The following is a 19,553-nucleotide window of genomic DNA, read 5'->3' as shown; positions in this document are numbered from 1 at the left end:
TGCTTCTCCCTCTCCCACTCCCTGGCTTGTGTTCCCTCTCTTACTGTGTCTCTCTCGGTCAAATAAATAAAATCTTTAAAAATCTGCATATAACTTCTGACTGCTCCCAAATTTAATTGCTGTTAGCCTGTTCACCAGAAGCCTTACTAATAGAAACTGTTGATAAACACGTTTCATGTGTTAGATGCACTATATACTGTATCCTTACATTAAAGTAAGCTAGAGAAAAAAGAATTTTACAGATTTATTTATTTATTTATTTATTTAAGAGAGAGAGAGAGAGAGAGCACGCACAAGCAGGGTGAGAGTCAGAAGGAAGGGAGAACCCAAATCCCCAATGATGCCGACTTGATCCCCGGACCCCGGGATTATCACCTAAACTGAAGCCAGATGTTTATCCAACTGAGCCACCTAGGTGCCCCAAGAAAAGAAAATATTAAAATCATAAGGGAGAGGAGCACCTGGCTGGCTCAGTTGGAAGAGCATGCAACACTTAATCCCAGAGTTGGGAGTTCGAGCCCCATGTTGGGTGTAGAGTTTAATGAATAATAATAATAAAATATTAAACTTTAAAATTTTTTTTAAGATTTTATTTATTTATTTGACAGAGAGAGATTACAAGTAGGCAGAGAGGCAGGCAGAGAGAGAGAGGAGGAAGCAGGCTCCCTGCTGAGCAGAGAGCCGGATGTGGGACTCGATCCCAGGACCCTGAGATCATGACCTGAGCCGAAGGCAGCGGCTTAACCCACTGAGCCACCCAGGCACCCTAAAAATTTTTTTTTTTTTTAAATCACAAGGGAGAGAAAATACAGTTTGAGTACTGCAGTAACCGCATGTATCAGGGGACCTGTGCTGCCCAAACCCATGTTGTCCAAGGGTCACCTGTACATCGGTGGGCTCTAATGCTTTTGGCATATAACACATATAAATGTATCCACTGAACTTCTAAGATAAAATTTTAAGTGAAGCCAAATGAAAGGCTGTGGATTGCTAATGCACTCTCACTATCCCCTAGAGTTCCTTGGGGGAAAGCGGATTTAATCCATGCAGCTGCTACCCTGATCTCTGCGGAAGCAGGCCCAGAAAACCACAGCGCAGAACTGAACTCAGGTCTCCAGCTCTCCCAGTCACCTCTCTGGACACAAAACAGGCCCATTTCTTCCTTTTGTTTTTATACATTCTGGCCTTAAAACCTCCTCTCGTTCCCCATAGCGTTCCTCACAGAGGCCCATTTGCAGATGGGCTATTTAAAAACATGTATTTTTCCCAGGCAGCTGTCTGAGAACTGAGATCCAAAAGGTAGCCACCTCTGGGCTGGGCACAACGCTGCCCCCACCCCTGCTGACTCAGGCCGGACTCCAGGCTCTGCTCCAGGGTACACAGCCATCTCTGGAGCGGTCTGTGTCTCCTGAGACTCGGCCTGACCCGTGAATGCGGCCCAAAGTAGCAGGGCTAGTGCAGTGAAATCCCAAGACCCCACAACTCTGGGTCCTACAGCTTTGCGGTAGAGGCTACCCTCCTTTCTAGTGTCACATTAAACCCCCACCCTCTCATCACACGTCTGTGGTCAGCAGAAATAAATTTTGAACATACCAGCCCTCTCCTCAGATCTTTTCATTCCGGAGGGTGGTGGGAATGGGCTTTAAAAAGGCGGAGTTGGGGACGCCTGGGTGGCTCAGTTGGTTGGACGACTGCCTTCGGCTCAGGTCATGATCCCGGGCTCCCGCATCGGGCTCCCAGCTCCATGGGGAGTCTGCTTCGCTCTCTGACCTTCTCCTCGCTCATCTCTCTCATTGTCTCTCTCTCAAATAAATAAATAAAATCTTAAAAAAAAAAAAAAAAAAAAAAACGGCGGAGTTGTCGCTCTGGACATTCCATGAAATGTCCTGGACATTCCCGCTCTGCCTGAGTAATTCTTGGGCCCAACTTTCCCGGGCAGGGGGCCTCTTGACGTGGGAGACCCACCTTCTGTTTCCTTCCCGGGCGCTGCTGGGATAGCCCGGCCCGTTGTCACTTCCTCTGCAGGACCTCTGGACCAGTGCTGTATCCACGCAAAGGAACAAGCAACAAGTGAAATTAATTTTCATAATATACTTCATTTAACCCAATATATCGAGTATGTTACAATTTCAACAAGTCGTCAACGTACAACACCACGAGTGAGCTATTTTATATCTTCTTTTTGTAGTGAGTCTTCAGAACCCGGGGTACTCTTCAGCGCCTATTTGGACTAGCACGTTGGTTTCAGGGCTCGACAGCCACGTGCGAACAGTGGCTACTGTATCGGAAAGGGGGTGGGGGCAGGGGCGTCTAGAGACTTACAGGACCCACAAACCTTCTCATACCTCGTGGAAGAAACTCCCTGTCCCACCAGCCCTTCTCGCTGCCACCTGGCTCCCCCCACGGGGCCGCGTGAACCTGCTGCCCCGCGGCGCCCCACCGCTGCGGGGCCGGGCTCCAGGGCGCACTCCCCACCCCAATTTGCTCTCCCCAGCCGGGCGACGTCTGCGCCCGGCCTCCTTCGCGACAGTGCGAGCGGGGGCCGGGGCCGGGCTGGGGGCGCTGGGTGCCCCCAGTGGGCCGGGGCGGGGCGGGGCGAACCGGCAGGGCCCCGCCCCCTCGCCGCGCCTCCGGGGCCGCCTCCGCCTGCGAGCTCCGCCGCCGCTCCGCCGCCGCCACCGCCGCCACCGCCGCCCGGGAGCCGAGCCGGGCCGGGCCGCCACCATGCTGAGCCGGCTCGGGGCGCTGCTGCAGGAGGCCGTGGGGGCGGTGAGGCCGGGGAGGCCCGGGCGCGCGGGGCCTGGGCCGGAAGGGCGGGCGCGGGGCGGGGGGAGGAGCCGGCGGGCAGGCCGGCGGAAGGCGCGGGCCCGGCTCGGGGAAGGGACCCCCACCCAGGCCGCGGCGGCCTGTCGCGGAGCCCCCTCTCTCCCCGGTCTCTCCCCGGTCGCGCCCCTCCCGCACAGCCCTTCCTGCTTCCTGTGGCCTCTTTTGCCGATCGCGCCTACTCCCAGCTTCTCTCCAGATCGCCCCAGCCCCTAACCGTTTTCCCCAAATGGCTTCCTGGTTTTCCTGCTCCCAGTTCCCAAACTCTTCTGTGCTAGAGGGCTCCCTTGTCACCCAGTAGTTTCTTCCCCAAGGTCCCTAGCCCAGGCGCTTTGCCGTCCTCCTTCCTTCCCCCCGCCCCCCTACGCTCCTCCCTTCCTGGTCACCTGGGCTGGAAAAATAGATGCCTCTTCCCTTCCTTCTGAGCCCCCAGACAACCCCAAGACCTCAGTCAGGCCGGTGTGTTCTCAGCCTCCGCTTGGGAAGTTCCGGCCCAGATTGGCCACGTCCCCAGGAAGCCTGTGTATATACAGTCCAGGGGTGGGTGGGCGCCTGGCCCAGGAAGGAGCCTGCTGCGGGGCCACAGGGCGTATCCAGAATGTTGTCTCACACCGCAGGCGCGCTGGCCAGAGTGACCTTGAGTCGGGAGCGGCCAGCAATGGGGGGACCTTGGGACGGCCATATGAGGGAGCGTTTGTGTTTGCCATTTCTGTTGGGGTTGAAGGCTGGTCAGAGGCGGGTTCACCTCATTGAGCAAGATAAAAGTGCTGTTTAGATAGAATAAGCCGAATGCCTTCTGTTCAAAGTAACCCTGCCAAGAATCTGTCCGTAAAGTTAACAGTTCTTTTGTCTCAAAGTAGAAGCCCTCCTCTAATTGATCGATTTGCTATATTCTGTCAGACTTGCTCAGGAGAAACAACCTTGTGTTCCATCTCCTTTCTCCCCCCAAAAGAGAGCTTATTATAAATGAGAACAGTCTCAGCCTTAATCAGACTTGTGAAGAAAGTAAAAAGCTCCTCCCACCTCTCCTCCACCTGTCCCAGCCCACCCTTCCTGAGGTCGCTGGCAGCCCACCTAGGGAGGGGTTCCAGAATAATCTTGCCTTCCCCTCCTCCTTGTCTCCAGTCAAAACAGCTGTCATCTTAGAAAGTGATATGACGAACCACTTCATACCCCTCCGGGAAAGCTCCAGACCATAGGGCAGGTAGACAGGCCAGAGAGAGCCTTAGTCCTAAGAAGTGACTTTCTAATGCTTCCATTGTGGGCATTTTAGCCTCAGGGGCTGGAGGAGGGACTGGTGATCAACGGTGGCATTTTTAGGCAGGTGATTTTTGGCCCCTGAGTATAGGCTACATAGAAAGTGCTGGAGAAGTTTGGCTGGCTCTGCATAACTGTCAGGTCTTCCCCCTGCCTTGACTCCAGGTTAAGACCCCAGCTAGTTCCTTGACTTCTTGTTAAGGGAGGAAGAGTGCTCCTCCTGCCCTCTTCTGACAAAACAGAAATAGTGATCATTGGAGTTCTTTTAGAAAGTATTCTTTATTATTATTAACAAAGATAACAATTAGAAATTTAATAATTTCTCTTTAACATAAATCATTTGGTACAATGGCTTTGGAGCTATAGTAATTAATAGTAGATTCAGGGGAAGATGATCCCCTTGCTTTGTTCTAACAGTCTGTTCTGTTACAATCTGTCTGCTGACCATCTGTGTTCTCCCGGGCCTCCTGTCCCCACTGGATTGTTCATTTTCAGTGTTAGCCCAGAGTAACGGTTCAGGAGACTGTAAATGAATTTTGAGGCTAGATGAGAGCTCATCATAGCTCTGTAAGATGATTAGTGCCCGGAGGGCTTTCCTGAGACAAGGAACTATGGAAAGAATGTTAAAAGAGTTTGCTGAGATATTGAGTAAATATGAATGTAATGTAGTCACTAGTGGCAGAGCCCTTTAGGAGCAGGCAGAGCTAGAACGCACAGATCCTGGGCCCTCAGGGAGCTCACAGTCTAGTAGAAGGGAAGACTCTAATCCCCCAATCACAGTCTCACACAGGATGTGGTTTGACGCGTTGGCTCCATTTGGATGGTGTTTTTGGAATGACCGTGGGAGATGAAGCTCCAGTAAGGATCATGCCCCCCCAACAACTACCCATGAAAGAAGATAAGGTTCCCTGGGCAGATGAGCGTTGGGGGAAGAGTTTCAGGGCCTCTGATTTGGTGTTACTGCTTCTTCCTCCTGTCTTCATGGCCTTCTAAACCATTCTTCCTGCCTTCATCTCCTACACGCAACTGCCCGAGGACTCTGCCTGAAACACGGCTCTGCAAATGTCCTTGAACTCCCTCCCCCCGCCCCTTCTCCCTCCGCCTGCAGGAACCAATCCTGACCCAGTGGCTTGATGTTCACGGACCCCACACTCATCAATCCATCCTTGTCCCAGACACACTCTGTAGAGTTCTTTCCGAGGAACTGTCTTGCCTTCATCTCTGATTATTGGCCTGGGACTGCTTTCCTCATGTTTTAGTTTCAGGGTAACCTCAGTAAAGCCTTCTCTGTTCCAGTGTTCTTTTCCCATGGGCTACTTTCCACCAGTCCCACATTCTCACACTACTTCCTACAGCTGAGTTACTTGGAGCATTTTTCATATTCTATTCTCTCTGGCACTGGGTCTCTGATGGCCTTGTTTTGCTTATGGTACCTAGCACTGTGTCTTGTACACAGTAGGCACTCAAAAGAGATTTCCTGAATGAATCAGGAGTAGACAGTTCTGCACTTGATCTTAGCCAAAAGGTCAAGAACTGATGGGAGTAGACAGTTCTGTGATGCTGTGAAGTGTGAGGTTAGAGAGACCAAGAACTCTGATGAGGCCTTTGTGGAGCCAGTGGCCCTTAGCTGCACCAGCTGGACCTCATGGGTGGCCATTTGGCTCTAGACAAGGGTAGGGTGACACAGGGCCTCCTGGGCCGAGGAGTGGCCTGAACAGAGACAGAGAGGTAGAAATGAGCACCTGTGGTACGGGACTATTTGATTACGTATTTTTTCCCTGTAAACGTTTACTCTGCAAGGAAAGAGAACGAATGCTCTTTTCTGGAGTTCTCAGGGAAAGCAGTTGTTACCGGTATGGAGATGAAGAGGTAACTTCTGGAAAAGGGGCATTGCTCATAGCAGAAATAGAATTCCTTGGGGCTGCAGGCTGTGCCTTCCCAGCAACTCCAGCAGCCTGCGGCCCTGGACAAAAGATGCAAGCATGTTCGAAGTAAGACACCTCATGAATATTATGCTAACATTACCCATCTGGCTGAACGAATTCTTTCGATGGCCTCGAACACAGATTTGTGCAGACTCTTGGACAGGGAGGGGCCGGAAAGCTTTGTCTTTGCCTTGTTTTCCCTGTGTGTCATTTTGATTTTGTTGTTTTGGGGGTGCTCTCCTGTTTTCCTCAACATCCCTCTCTGGTTGCATGACCATCTTGAGATGATCTCTTTCTGTGTCCCATCTTCCGTACCGATGTTCTTAGCTCTCCCAGGCCAGGGACTGTGGTGGAATCATGACATGTAGCAGGAGCACAGCCTCTGGGAGAGAGAGGGGCTGGGAGAAGGGCCAGGAGATTGTCCTGGAGAAAACGTGTTCCTGCTCCCTTTGAGAATCTGGCACCTCCTCCAGGGCCTGGCACTGACCTGAGCCCTGGTAGATGGTGGACCATCCATTGTGATGAGCTGCAGTGGCACTGGAGCCCGTGGTCACGGTGGCAGCTCCTTACACTGTGTCTCTGCTCTCTTCACAGCGGGAGCCCAGCATTGACCTGCTGGAGGCCTTCGTGGAGCACTGGAAGGGTATCACACACTACTACATTGAAAGTACAGGTGGGGCCCGGTCTCCCCTGGCTAAGGGAGCCCCGCAGGTAGTGGGGAGGAAGGTGTGGGCTGTCACCATGCCAGGCAGAGACTCATGTGGCCTGGAGAGGGTGACAAGGGCTGCACAGGGGTGGAGAGTGGGGGCTGGCCCCACCCTGACCTTTAGGATCTGTGTGAGATAGGAGTGGGGACTAGGAAATCGGGCATGTCACTGACCTGACTGCAAGGCAGAGGGTGAGCCCCACTTGCCCCTAGCTTCCAGCTAGGCAGAGTATCCAGGCCTGCAGTCCTCAGGGCCCATGCCCAGGGCTTACTGATGAAAAGAAAAGAAAAGGGATCAATTCCTCCTCCTTTCCCTGAGCTAACTTAGAGGGCATTTCCCTTATGGAAATCTAGGGTAGGAGGAGAACAAAAGCCAAGGCATGTAACATGTACAGATCCTTCTCCTCCAGCTGACACCCTAGACAGCCAAAGCTTCGGGTGCTCTGAGCCCAGCAGGAGCACTCCCAGAGGGGGTGGAATCTGATTGGCTGCTTTGTAGTCAGTATGTTGGTATTGGTGGATACGTGCTGGTTGCCAGGTAACCCTGTCCTGCATCCCCAGCTTTCTACATCCTGGTTCACACTGGGGTTTGATTCCAGCCTACCCACTTCCTGAAGACTTGATTTCCAGCCTGAGCCAGCCTGAGAAGTTAAAAAGCAGTCTTTGGACACTCTGAGGGACTCCCTAAGTGTCCCTTTTAGACCAGGTTCTGCGATCTTGGCACAGCTAACGTTTGTGCTTGGTCATTCTCTGTGGTGGCAGGCTTCTGGGGGTGCACAGTGGAACGGTTAGCAGCAGCTCAGACTTCCACCCTCTCCATTGCCATAACTGTGTCTTTCCAAACATGGGCAAATTGTCCTGGGGGCAGAATCACCCCCAGTGGAGAGCGATGGCTTTAAACTGAAGAGCTTTTTTTTCTTTTTTTTGAGCTATAGTTGATGTAACATTATACCATGTAACTTGGGGGTACAACCTATTGATTCAATATATGGATATATTGTGAAGTAATCAATACAGTAAGTCTAGTTAATATCCATCACCCTAACTAGTTACCCATTTTTTTTCTTGTATGACAACTTTTAAGATCTACTCTTTAGCAATTTTCAAATATGCAATACTTTAACTATAATCACTGTGCGTATATAACATTCTCAGGACTTATTTATTATTTTTTGTTTTTGTTTTTGTTTTGTTATTTGTTTTTTAGCAGGGGGGTATGAGGGAGAGGGAAAGAGAGAGAATCTTAAGCAGGCTCCACGCCCAGCAAGAGCTTGATGCAGGGCTCGCTCTCACAACCCTGAGATCATGACCAGAGCCAAAATCAGGACTGGGACACCCAATTGACTGAGCCACCCAGGCACCCAGGACTTACTTACTTTTTAATTGGAAGTCTGTACCTTTTAGACTGAAGATCTCTGGACAGAGAGCCCCAGTCTACCAGGATATAGGAAAAGATCCTGAACTGACTCAGGTCCCCTTGGGCCTTTACTGGAACCTGATTCTATTAATTTGCAGAACACTCCCTACATCATAGGTACAGGGATGGGTGAGGTGGACTGTTGTTCAAAAGCCAGTGCTTTCAAAGTAAGCTAGGGGGTGCTCCAAGGCTTGTCCCAAAGCACTAAAACTTGCTTTATACGGTCTCTGAGACTCTCACCAAGAAAGCCTCTGCTTCTCCATCAAGACCTTTGCACAGTGGAGCAGGTTTGCCTCTGAACTCATGGTCATGCACAGATTTTCTTCTCCTATGTTAAAAAAATAATAATAAGTTTCTCCTTTCGGCCTCCTCTGTGTGTAAAAAGGACAAGAGGAAAGCTGCTTTGCCTCTTGGAAAGCTGCTATGAGACCACTTCACATTCTAGGACGGAGACCCCAAGCCCACAGCGCCTCAGCCAGGCCCAGAGCAATGTACGCCCCAGGGTTAGCAGAAAAAATGATGCCGTCTCCCTCTCTAGAATATGCACACGTTCCCTGCCAGAGGGCTGTATCCTGGGCCTCAGCCAAAAGGTCTTTTGTCTTTTTAAATATAGAGGCACCAGCTGTAAATTTCCATTTTCTCTGGTCTTCGTTTGAAGCCCACTGTGAACCGGGCCTTAATCCAGGTGTACCCTCAGTCTCTAGCTACCTACAGTCCCCAGGGCCTTGACCTCATCAAGCCAGAGAACCTCTCTTCACCCCACTCACTCTTGTTTCCTGAATCCCTATTAGATGAAAACACCCCCGCCAAGAAAACGGATATCCCCTGGCGGCTGAAGCAGATGCTGGACATCCTGGTGTATGAGGAGAGGCAGCAGACGGCAGCTGGCGAGGCTGGGCCCTGTCTGGAGTACCTACTGCAGCACAAAATCCTGGAGACCCTGTGCACACTGGGCAAGGCTGAGGTGGGCAGGACCCTGGGGAGCCCCTGCATTCCTGGCTCGTCCACTCATGTTCCTGTCACATCGTGTGGTGGACACACTCCCATTGTTCAGTCAGGGTTCATTCAGCGAAGATGTGCTGAGAACCAGCTGTGGGCTGGGCAGGGTCCTTGGTGCTGCAGACACAGCAGCAGTTAAAACACAGAAATTCTGGTCAGCGAGAGGTGGGTCATCACGGGGGCCCGCACGTGGTCTGTTCAACAATGACGGGGTTATGGAGAGCAATGAAGCGGGACGGGGACCTGACAGTGTCGGGAAGGCCCGTTTCAAAGATGGGCACAACTTACTCAGTTGCGCTCCACTTGATGGTGCTTCACAAGGACTGCATTTTTTACAAGTTGGACTTTGTGGGCAGCCCTACCTTGAGCAAGTCTGTTGGCGCTATTTTCCGACAGTGTGTGTTCACTTCATGTCTCTGTGTCACATGTTGGTAATTACTGGTAATACTTCAGACTTAGTTATTATATTCTTACAGTGATATGTGGTCAGTGATTTTTGATGTTGCTGTTGTAATTGGGAGCACCACAAATAATGCCTCTCTAAGACAGCTCTACTGGCCAGCCATTCCCCTTTTTCTCCCTCTCCTTGGGCCTCCCTATTCCCTGAGACACTGTGATATTGAAATCTGGCCAACTAATAATCCTACAGTGGCCTCTAAGTGTTCAAGTGAAAGGAAGAGTCACACGTCTGTCAGTTTAAATCAAAAGCTAGGGGCGCCTGGGTGGCTCAGTGGGTTAAGCCTCTGCCTTTGGCTCAGGTCATGATCTCAGGGTCCTGGGATCGAGCCCCATATCAGGCTCTCTGCTCAGCAGGGAGCCTGCTTCCTCCTCTTTCTCTCTCTCTCTCTCTCTCTGCTTACTTGTGATCTGTCTGTCAAATAAATAAAATCTTTAAAAATTAAATAAAATTAAATAAATAAATCAAAAGCTAGAAATGATTAAGATTAATGAGAAAGTCACATCAAAAGCTAAGATAGGCCAAAAGCTGGGTCACACAACGAGCAGCCAGGTTGAGAATGCAAAGGAAAATTGTTGAAGGAAATTCAAAGTGCTTTCCAGTGAACACATGAACAGTAAGAAAGCAAAACAGCCTTATAGCTGAGGTGGAGAAAGTCTGAGTGGTCTGCATAGACGAGCACACCAGCCTCGACGTTCTTTTAAGCCAAAGCCTGATCCTGAGCAAGGCCCCGACTCTCCAATTCTTCAAAGGCTGAGAGCGGTGGGGAAGCTGCAGGAAAAAAGGCAGAAGCTATGGGAAGTGGTCTGCGGGGTGTAAGGGAGGAAGCCGTCTCTGTGACGTCAGAGTGCAAGGTGAGCAGCCAGTGCTGGTGTAGATGCTGCTGCAAATTCTCCGGGAGATTCTCCGGGAGATCCAGCGGGATTAGGTGATGAAGGAGCCTACCCCGAGTGACGGATTTCCAGTGCGGATAAAACGGCCTCTCTTGGAGGGAGATGCCAGCTAGGACTCTCACAGCTGGAGGGCGGAAGTCAACGCCCAGCTTCGAGTTTCAAAGGACAGGCTGACTCTCTTGTTCCAGGCTCATGCCGCTGGTGACTTAGAGTCAAAGCCAGTGCTCATTGACCATTCTGGAAATCCCAGAGTCCTGAAGAATCGCGCTAAGTCCGCTCTGCCCGTGCTCTGTAAATGGGACAATGAAGCCTGAGCGAAAGCACTTTAGATTACACATGGTTTCCTGAATATTTTAAATCCACTGTTGAGACCTACCGCTCAGAAAAAAAGTCTCCTTTTCCCAACATGACTGCTCCCTGACAAGGCGCCTGGTCGGGCACGAGTTCCCAGACTCCATTCTGACACACAGACTCCATTTGAGGATCACTGAACTCTCAAGTCTTACTATTTAAGAAATACCTTCTGTAAGGCTGTGGCTGCCACGGGTAGTGACTCTTCGGATGCATTTGGGCAAAGTAAATTGAAATCCTCTTGGCAAGGATTCACCATTCCAGGTGCCATTAAGAACATTCGTGATTCCTGGGAAGAGGTCAAAATATCAGCATGAACCGGAATTTGGAAGAATTTGATCGCAACCTTCACGGATGACTGTGGCGGGTTCACGACTTCAGGGAGGAAGTCTGGGGGAAGGGCGAGAGAACTAGAACCGGAAGTGGAGTCCGAAGATGGGACTGAATGGCCGCCCTCTCATGATCACATAACAGATGAGGAGCTGCTGCTTGTGGATGAGCAGGGAACGAGGTTTCCTCAGGTGGAATCTGCTCCTGGGGAGGACGCTGGGAAGATTGTTGAGAGGAAAACCAAAGATTGAGAGCGTTGGGTGAACATAGTCGATAGAGCAGCGGCTGCAGGTTGGATAGCACCAGCTCTAGTTTTGAAAGAAGTTCTACTGGGAGTAAAATGTATCAAACAGTTTGGGGTGCTACAGAGAAGTCATGCATGAAAGCAAGAGTCCATCCACGTGGCCAACTTCACTGTTGTCTTATTTTAAGAAATTGCCACAGCCATTCCCACCTTCAGCAAGGACCACCCTGATCAGTCAGCGCCACCAACATGGAGGCGAGAGCCTCCACCAGCAAAAAGACTGCGACTCGCTGAAGGCTCAGATGACGGTTAGCAGTTTGTAGCAATATACTTTTTAAAGATTTTATTTATTTATTTGATAGAGATCACAAATAGACAGAGAGGCCGGCAGAGAGAGAGGGAGAAGCGGACTCCCCGCCAAACAGAGAGCCTGATGTGGGGCTCCATCCCAGAACCCTGGAATCATGACCTGAGCTGAAGGCAGAAACTTTAACCCACTGAGCCACCCAGGTGCCCTGTAGCAGTATTTTTAAATTAAGGTTATGTACGTTGCCTTTTAGATATAATGCAATTGCATAATTAATACACCACAGTATAGCATAAATGTAGTTTTTATATTTACTGGGAAGCCAAAAAATTTATTTAACTTGCTATATTGCAGTATTCATTGATTGTAATATTTGCTTTATTGTGGTGGTCTGGAAGCGAAGTGTTCGAGGTGTGCCTATAGTGAGGGAAGGAGGCTTCCAGAAAAGGTGCCCTCTGAGCACTGACCATGGGAGGCTGGTGCTGTGGCCCGGTGAGGGGTGGGAGGAGCATTGCCTGCAGTCGGTGGGCTCCACCTTCTGACGGGCACCTTGACCCTCAGTACCCCCCAGGGATGCGACAGCAGGTGTTCCAGTTCTTCAGCAAGATTCTGGCCCAGGTACAGCACCCCCTCCTGCATTACCTCAACGTCCACAGGCCTGTGCAGGTGAGACCAGGAGACCAGGGAGGGTCTGAGGGTCAAGCCTTCTCTCTTCTCTGCTACCCCATTCTTATCTGTTTTTAATTTTCTTCCCTTCTAGAAGCTTCTCCGACTTGGTGGGACAGTTCCTGGATCCCAAACAGAAAAGGAGGAGGTACAGTTCACCACCGTGCTCTGCTCCAAGATCCAACAGGACCCAGCCCTGCTCACCTACATCCTGGAAGTGAGCACCTCTGTGAGGAAGAGGAGAGGGAGGGCCCAGATTGCAGGGCAGGCCTCTGAGGCCCTTCTGAGGAAGCAGAGGGTGGAGCAGGTCCTCAGGCACCCAGGCAGCTTCCCCTCCAGCTCCATGCTGAGGCCCTGACAGCCAGCACATCCTGCCTTCCCAGTGGAGCATCCTGGGCAATGGTCTGCACCGTGACATGGCTTCACCCGACCTTCTTTGCAGGGCAAAAAGATGGTCAGTAGAAAGAAGTCATCCAAAGAGCCCACCACCCTGCCTAGAGAGGCCGCCAGTGTGCAGGACAAGGACCACGCCCACAGCAAGGCTCCTGACATGAGTCCGTGCGGAGCCCGGGCCTTGAGCTCACAGCTGCCTGCTGAGACAGAGGAGCCAGAAGGAGTGGTTGGGGAAAGCACCCTCATCACCGCCCTGATCGGGCTGTGCAAGAGCAAGGTGCCAGCCGTCAAGACAGAGTGGGCAGGGACGAGGAGGGTGAACTGCTGGGAGGGGTCCAGGGGTTCAGATGTATGTCCCTGAAGTCCTGACCCTGTCCCCTAGAAAGGTCGGGTGGCTCTGAAGGCGCAGGAGAACCTGCTGCTCCTGGTAAGTGTGGCTTCACCTGCCGCTGCCACCTACCTGGTGCAGAGCAGCCCTTGTTGCCGTGTTGTCACCGAGCACCTCTGCCAGCTATACCAGTCCCTGCCCCCCTTCCTGGACCCAGCGGACATTGCTGCACTAGAGGGCATCAGCTGGAGGTAGGCTCTTGGGGGTGAGGGGAAGCTGGGTTGGGCTATTTTTTAAGTGGCTAGAAGCCCTCCCTGTCCTCTGGTTTTCTAGGAGGGTTGGGGACCCCTGCTGGCCACTCTCTTCCGGAGGGCACAGCCTATCCTCACGGGCTTTCCCTCCAAGGGAACATCACTTTTGCTTCCCCCCTCCTTCTTCCGCCTGGCACTGGCCACAGAGGTTGCAGGGAGAAGGAGGGTGGGCAGGGACGAGGAGGGTGGAACAGATTCTGGAACATCCCTGAGGCACGCCTCACAGCCCCTCCCTTGCTCCCCCTCAGGTTGCCCAGTGCCCCATCCGATGAAGCTTCCTTCCCTGGCAAGGAGGCCTTGGCTGCCTTTTTGGGCTGGTTTGATTACTGTGACCACCTCATCACAGAGGCACATACGGTGAGCAGGGGTGGGCCCCAGTGGGACCCTCTGTGGGGGTGCCCTGCGGTTGACCCCACTCCCTTCCCTGTGTCCACCTTGAGGACCCAGTGGACCTCTCAGGAGCTAGGCAGGGCCCTTGGCCTGCCTATTGTGTTAGACACTGTGCAAGGACACAGTAGTTTCTCAGTGGAAAACTGTCACGGAGGTAAAACGTGCTTAAGACATGTCCTTGGCACCTAGGTGGTTGCCGAGGCCTTGGCAAAGGCTGTGGCTGAGAAGTTTTTCGTGGAGATTCTGCAGCCCCACCTCCTGCATGTGTAAGTATGTGTCCCGTTCCCTGGGGCTGGCCATGGTCTGGACCCATTTGCTCGCCCCATTGGGCCCCTACTCATTCCTAAGGCCAGGAACTCTTTGGCCAGAGTAACGTGGGTCTGCAGGCCCATGTTTAATGTTTGCCGGGCTTGGCCTCCTGACACACAGGTGGCTCAGAGCCACGTGGGCTGACTCCAGGACCTCAGGAGAGCTAGGGAGCAAACAGAGAAATACCAGCCAAGGCAGAAGGAAACCAGGAAAGGGTTCTGTCACCCCCACACTAATTTACTCCTGGCCATCCCCCACCTGGCTCTCAGCCCCCAGGCCTGGCTCAGCGCTCTCTCCCTGTAGCTCTGAGCAGAGTGTCCTGACCTCCACCGCCTTGCTCACGGCCATGCTGCGTCAGCTCCGCTCCCCTGTGCTGCTGCGAGAGGCTGTGGCTTTCCTCCTGGGCACAGACCCACAGCCTGCAGCCCCTGACGACGGCCCCTGCACTCTGTGTGCTCACCTCATCGGGCACTGCGACCACCTCTCCGACGAGGTGAGGCGGGGGAGGGGGGTGTCGTCCTTCTGGCACCCACCAACAAACCCCTGCCCAAGGGGTCTTCTGAGTGTTTCAGCCCTCTAACATCAGCTTACCAGGTGGTACTGCCTTTGAGGCACTGAAATGCATACCCCCCCCCAAAACAGTGACTGCTTTTGTCACACAGTGATTTTCTGTGACCAGATGCTTGCTGTGTGATTTTCTGTTTTCCAAACCTATTTCATATTCACTTGGCTTGTTTGAGGCTTGTAGCTACTCCGAGCAAGGTGAGGCTGCTATTCCGTTTTTCAGCCATGGAAACAGAAAAGCCAGTTGGCTCACTTGATAACACACATCAAATTAGTAATAGAACCGGAACCGGGCAGACTTCCAGCTCCCAGACCAGCACTCCCCGCAGAGGACTGCCCCCCACTCTCCCCAAAACCTGCCGCCTGCTCTTTTCTTATCCGAGTAAGCAATTCCCAGGACCACTAGAACCGGGGTCTCGCTGATCCTTTCTTACCCAGATCAGCATCACCACCCTGCGGTTATTCGAGGAGCTGCTGCAGAAGCCGCACGAGCAGGTCATCCACGGCCTGGTCCTGTGCAACCTGGAGGGCCGCCATTATGTGGCCCGGGGCTCACCCGAGCCCGAGAGCTATGAAGACACCCTGTAAGTGGAACCCTGTGCCTCTGGGAGGCCTCAGGCCGGTGGGACCCTCATGGCCCCCCACACCCCTGCACTTGTTCATTCATTCGTTGATGCCACAGAGATCTGGAGGAAGACCCCTACTTCACAGACGGCTTCCTCAACAACAGCTTTCAGCCCTCCACAAAGCCTCCCCGAGCCCCTGCCACCAACTCGGATGGCAAAACAGCAGTGACTGAGATCGTCAACAGGTAGGGAGCTATCCGGAAATCTCAGCCACTTGAGGTTTGTTCTGTCTTTGGCCATAGCTGGGATGAGGCGCAGCCCAGGAGGCATTGCTCCCTCAGAGCTGGAGGTGAAGTGGGGAGGAGCAGGGCAGCCCAGCCAGTGCCCCTCCTCACCTAGGGTCTTGTGTCTCAGTTTCCTCTGCCTGGTTCCTGAGGAAGCCAAGACCTCGGCTTTCCTGGAAGAGACCGGATATGACACATACGTCCACGATGCTTATGGACTGGTGAGTGTTGAGGCCTCTACCAACGCCCACTTCTTGTCCCTCAAAGCCGGGGTGTTGATAAACTCCACCTTCTCCCTCTGTGATCTGCCCAAGGTGCTCCCTGCTCCGGCCAAGAGCCTCGAGTCCATCCTTCCTCCGTGGTTCCCTCGGTCTTCGGGAGCCTCCTGACCACTGGGCCCACCTCCTCAACTCTCACTCCTGTTTCAGTTCCAGGAGTGCAGCTCCCGAGTTGCCCCTTGGGGCTGGCCCCTGGGCCCCACACCCCTGGACCCTCATGAGCCTGAACGGCCTTTCTTTGAGGGTCACTTCCTCCGAATGCTGTTTGACCGCATGTCCCGGATTTTGGAACAGGTAGCCAATGGGACTGGGCCCTGGCTACAGGGTGAGGGCCCATGGGAGAACTCCAGACAGGTGCCCTGGTGGGGGGTGGGGGTGGGTATTAGAGCCCTCTTTGGTTCTTCAGCTCCATACCCCCTTCCTCCACCCCTCCCCCTTCTCTAGGCAGGAAGCCCCATCTTGCCTCTGCTCCACACGCCTTAACATGTTCTGGCCCTCAGCCCCAGGGAATCCATGACACACACACACACATCACGTGAGACTCCCACCCCCGCACACGTTCACACTGGCCAGGCGCCTTGCTGGGGGAGTGCAAAAAGGCTCGTGGCCCCCTGCCAACCCTCGGCTTGTCCACTGTGTTCCCTACAGCCATACAGCCTGAACCTGCAAGTGACCTCAGTCCTGTCCCGGCTTGCCCTCTTCCCCCACCCCCTTATCCACGAGTACCTCCTGGATCCCTACATCAACCTGGCCCCTGGCTGCAGGAGTCTGTTCTCTGTGCTCGTCAGGGTAAGGATGCCTGAGCCCAGAGGTGTGTGTCGGTGGGGCTGCAGGAAGGGAGGGGACCCAGATGGGGCGGGGTTGGAGCCACAGGAGTGGGTACTCCGGACAGCTCCAGGGGAATGCACAGGCACACACACCCCTCTCCTCCACTGTGCTGCGGCAGAGCTAGGGGGACCCTGCATGAGTGTCACCAGCCCCTACCCTAGCCTTGTCTCATTCCTACTCTAGGTGATCGGGGACTTGATGCAGAGAATTCAGAGGGTACCCCAGTTCTCGGGCAAACTGCTCCTGGTGCGCAAGCAGCTGATGGGTCAGGTCCCTGGGGAGCAGTAAGTAACTGAGGGAGATGGGTGCCTGAGGAGGGATCCTAGGATGGGAAGGCAGACTGCCCAAGGAGAGTGAGAGCAGCATGGGTCAGGGGTGCAAAGAAGGCCCATTGCTGGGCTCCGTCTTCACTCAGGGTGTCTGCCACTAAGAATGTGCCTCATGGACACTGGAATGTCATATTGGGCACACTCCCACCGCCTCCCAGCTGTAACCCCACCACCGCCATCCTGTCTCCCTCAGGCTGGACCACCAGACTCTCCTCCAGGGCGTGGTGGTTCTTGAGGAATTCTGCAAGGAGCTGGCTGCTATCGCTTTTGTCAAGTTCCCCCCACATGGTCCTCACCTGCACCTCTCCCCTCCCCGAGAAGGGCACGTCTGAGCCAGGAGCAGGACAGGAAGGGAGATTTCTCTGCACACCTCGGCCCAAGAGCCGCCTCCCACCTGGCACTGCCACCACCGCCTGCCTCCCAGGCTGGGACTTGGCTCCATGTTCTCTACATCCCAGGCACCTCTTCCTCTGGGGAGGCCTGGGCTTCCGCTCCCAGGTGGACTCAGGAAGATCCTGGCCTGTCAGCCACACGAGACTGGGTGTAGGGAGTGGGTCTCCAAGGTACCAGAAGCCAAGGAGCAAAAGAGATGGCCTCCCAGACAGCATGGTGACCTCGGGGCCCTCTCAGGGGAGCTGGGTAATCACCAGGTGAGCACCCAGACCCAAACCTTCATGTGTTCTGTGCCTGACCCCCGAGTCTATGGGCCATTCAGGGCCAAGGCCTGTGGCTCAGTTCCAGGGCACAGAAAGGAGTGAGTGATGGCTCTGAGGCTGGTTACGACTGTAAGCCAAGAGAGATGGGGGCGAAGGAGCCCTGTCTCTGTCACGCTGGGTACCACAGACACTGCTGAAACTTGACATTTTTTCTCCTGCCTTCTTGGCTTAATCCGTGGCGAAGGGGCAGCGGATGGCAGGGGAAGCCCACTCTCCCTGCCCAGCCCTCCTGGAGACTGTTGCAAAATTCCCAACCGCCTCATGGCCAAGAGCCAGAGCATGCTCCGCGCCCGGGCGGGGGCAGCTGCTAATGAGCGCCTTGGTGCGACTGCAGCCAGGGCGGCAGAGGGCTTGGGAAGGGGGGGCAGGGGGCTGGGTGCCAGGCTCCAGCTCCAGCTGGTTTTCTCTCTGGCGCCTCTGAACCCGTCTCAGCAGGTCCTCGACACCTGGGCAGAGGGGCTCAGAGACTGGGGGAGGCCAGGCCCAGCCCTCAGCACTCCACCCAGCCTGCAGCATCCTCAATGGACTCCTCTCCCCAGGAAGCTGGGGAGCTTGGGACAGACCGCGGCCAGGATACCCACCTGACCCCAGGCCCCCAAGACCTGGTGGGGAAGCGCTGGGGCCCAGCAACCAGTCGTAGTGTTGTTCTCCCTGTGTGCCCTTCGTGGCTGGGGCTGCCACCCCACCCGGCCTGAATCTGTCTCAACCTGCAGGAACACACAGGCGGCGCCAGGCATTACCTCACAGTGGGACTGCAGCTGCTGGCTTCGCTCCTGGGCAAGGTAGAGCAGGCTAGAGCCCCTTTCGCTTCCTTTTCCTGCCTGTGCCGCTTCTAGAAGCCAGCCGCAGGTTGCCAGGAGGTGACATGGAAGAGGAGGAACTTGGTGACCTCTCCCTCTCCTGCATTCCTCCAAGCTGGGGAGGATGCTGCCGCGGCTCTGAAGGACACCGTGCGTGTGTGTGCATGTGTGTTTGCGCACATGGGTGTTGGCGTGGGACGGGAGAGCACAGCTCATGGGGCACACTGGGTCTGAACTCCTCAAGTCTGAAAATGGCTGAGCATCCAGGAGTCACAGATACTCCCCTCCTCCCTCCCCTTCAGCATTCGCCCTTGTGTCCCCCTGAGATGTGCCCCCAGACGACACAGCAATAAAAGGTTTGCATAGACACAGCCCTGTTCTCCACCCTTCGTGTCCTCCTGCGCGGGACTCCTCTGCTCATTCAGGCCCATCTGCCTCCACAGGAAAGACCAACTGCTTTTCCAGCACTGGAGCGGAGGGAGGTGGTGTGCTGGGTGTCGGGGGTTGGGGGTAGCGACAGGGGTGGTAAACAGAGACAGGCTCTGGCAAAGCACATCCGACGTTCCCCAGCGCCTGCCAGAAACCAGGCCCTTTCTTGGCCAACCAACACTTTCTGCCCAGCTTACCTGCAGCTGAGAGCCAGCGAGCCCTGGAGACACGGGGGAAGAACGGGCCATCTGGAGCACCTGTACGCAAGTCTCATTTTGGGGTGTTTACATTGTGAATTGTGTGAATGCTTTAGTAGACCTCCTGTTTTAAAAAGCCCTCAGGAAGGTAGCTGAGACAACTTCAGGACACAGCAGGTTGAGAACTCAGGGCTGATGAGTGCCTCTTACCTCTGTGCAAGTCAGAATCACTTGGTTTGCTTTTCACAATACCTGTGGAATCGGTGTCTCAGGGTTGGGCCCAGAGCTGTATTTAAAATTCTCCAGGCGATTCTAATGGGCAGGGTTGAAAACCACTGTAGGCTAAATAAAGTGAGAACAAAAGTTGCCCTTCGACAGGGATATGGACTGGTGCGTCCCTCAGATGCTAAGAGAAGGGAACCAAAGAGAAAGTGTTTGATTCCATCATGTAGGAGA

The 19,553-nt window shown here is 53.8% G+C and overlaps 1 protein-coding gene across 3 annotated transcripts; it reads left to right on the top strand.

Moving 5' to 3' along the window:
• Positions 1–2,646: 2,646 nt before the first annotated feature.
• Positions 2,647–18,842, top strand: FHIP2B (FHF complex subunit HOOK interacting protein 2B). Of its 3 annotated transcripts, none has more exons than XM_059178687.1 (17): positions 2,647–2,769; positions 6,600–6,678; positions 8,920–9,092; positions 12,271–12,375; positions 12,470–12,604; positions 12,818–13,045; positions 13,151–13,347; positions 13,656–13,764; positions 13,987–14,063; positions 14,410–14,599; positions 15,109–15,254; positions 15,353–15,481; positions 15,651–15,741; positions 15,949–16,092; positions 16,447–16,587; positions 16,810–16,910; positions 18,385–18,842. In XM_059178687.1, exons 1-17 carry the CDS (start codon positions 2,725–2,727, stop codon positions 18,455–18,457), a joined length of 2,163 nt encoding a protein of 720 aa, XP_059034670.1. In that variant the 5' UTR covers positions 2,647–2,724; the 3' UTR covers positions 18,458–18,842. The 3 variants fall into 3 exon arrangements, with proteins under 3 accessions (XP_059034670.1, XP_059034661.1, XP_059034680.1); XM_059178678.1 differs by lacking the exon at positions 18,385–18,842 and adding an exon at positions 17,149–17,453 and having other exon boundaries at positions 12,470–12,592; XM_059178697.1 differs by lacking the exons at positions 16,447–16,587; positions 16,810–16,910; positions 18,385–18,842 and having other exon boundaries at positions 15,835–15,970.
• The last annotated feature ends 711 nt before the right edge of the window (positions 18,843–19,553 follow it).

Source organism: Mustela lutreola, chromosome 1, assembly GCF_030435805.1.
Source record: "Mustela lutreola isolate mMusLut2 chromosome 1, mMusLut2.pri, whole genome shotgun sequence".
Classification (NCBI taxonomy): domain Eukaryota; kingdom Metazoa; phylum Chordata; class Mammalia; order Carnivora; family Mustelidae; genus Mustela; species Mustela lutreola.
The sequence above is the reverse complement of the archived record's forward strand: the minus strand, read 5'-3'. Positions and strand labels throughout refer to the sequence as shown.

Excerpts from the sequence above, each read along its gene's own strand:
- FHIP2B (XM_059178678.1), top strand. The coding sequence starts at position 2,725 with ATGCTGAGCCGGCTCGGGGCGCTGCTGCAGGAGGCCGTGGGGGCG. Across the intron at positions 13,046-13,150 it reads TCGGGCTGTGCAAGAGCAAG|AAAGGTCGGGTGGCTCTGAA; the intron begins GTGCCAGCCGTC and ends CCTGTCCCCTAG. Across the intron at positions 14,064-14,409 it reads CAGCCCCACCTCCTGCATGT|CTCTGAGCAGAGTGTCCTGA; the intron begins GTAAGTATGTGT and ends CTCTCCCTGTAG.